The following is a 1,260-nucleotide window of genomic DNA, read 5'->3' on the forward strand; positions in this document are numbered from 1 at the left end:
GAGAACGCGCTTAACAATAGAACATGACCCTCTTCACATTATCTCTAAGCCGAGGCAGGGGTCTAACAGCAGCATGTGCTGCAACCGACCTTGTACTCCTTGGCCCTGGACCAGCACCTCGACCAGCAGCCCCACTTGTCATTGACCCGCTGTCCGATGTATCCGGCTCCATGTAGAAGCGTGCACGAAAAGCAGCCAAATGGGCATAATATGCAGGAGGCACTGTCAAGTATAAGAATAATAAGATCAACAGTAATACACAGCCCCTATTATTTGGTGGGAATTAAAATCAGATTTTCAGTAAAATTTTATAAAAGTTGACGAAATGTGTGGTTGAAAAGTTGTGGAACCCATGAAAAATGTGGTTAAAATTAATTGTTAAATTTAACTTAGATTAAAACCTGAATTTTATTCAGTACCAAGCAGGGGCATTGTTTATACACGAAAAAAAAAAAAAAAAATTATGGAAAGCCAATGAAAAGAAACCTACCAATGGAAACAAAGCGTGTGCACCTCGCATATCTACAAAAGATGAAAATGAAACCAATAAGCAATCATACCTTAATATGCTTGTTTGGTAGGTGGTATTATTCAGCTTGGAATAGTTTATTGTACTGTCTGATCCAATCCAGCAAAAAACATATGCTAAGAATTCATAAGAATGGAGGACAAGCACTTACGTGTAGCAAAGGTTATTGGTAAGTGACTGAAGAGCATCAGCATTGAATTTGTTTTCATCCCATAGGACATGGTAATGAGCTGGCCGGCTTGTACCCTGCAGTCAAATGGATCCTAATAAGCAGTCCATCAAGAAGAATGTAAATTTCCAATTAGGTAGAAGGTATCCTAGTGTGGCCACAGAGGTAGAAGTCGAACTCGGTAGGGTGGCAGATTTTAGAATCTACGACAGTGCCTGAAAATTTCATAGAAATAAGAAAAAGGAACGGCATTTTAATAATTAGTCAACCATGAAAAAATATAACTAACAGGAATCAAGTCGAAATGCATACCGGGGAGTATATTTCCACTTCGATCAACTGCACGCCTGTCGTTATGGTTATTGGGAAACAACCTAGTATGATGACGTTTCTGTTAGTGCGGAAACGAAGTGTTGAAGAAAAACTTGAATTTTTGTTAATAGTTTTTGAGTTGCTACAGCACACTCAATAATGTTTTCTTCTTTTTTTTTTTTCTTACAATGAGACTACAAGAATGACCTCTATTTATAGGACCACATGGATAACTCTAGAGACATGGGAA

General features: G+C 38.4%; 1 protein-coding gene across 1 annotated transcript; it reads right to left on the reverse strand.

Moving 5' to 3' along the window:
* Positions 1-6: 6 nt before the first annotated feature.
* Positions 7-781, reverse strand: LOC111385821 (protein argonaute 1-like; the record flags this gene model as incomplete). The annotated part of the gene is made up of 3 exons (XM_023010241.1): positions 7-222; positions 491-522; positions 681-781. Coding segments are annotated over 3 exons (345 nt in total), but the record flags the coding sequence as incomplete, so codon positions are not given.
* Positions 782-1,260: the final 479 nt, after the last annotated feature.

Source organism: Olea europaea, unplaced genomic scaffold (assembly GCF_002742605.1).
Source record: "Olea europaea var. sylvestris unplaced genomic scaffold, O_europaea_v1 scaffold32990, whole genome shotgun sequence".
Classification (NCBI taxonomy): domain Eukaryota; kingdom Viridiplantae; phylum Streptophyta; class Magnoliopsida; order Lamiales; family Oleaceae; genus Olea; species Olea europaea.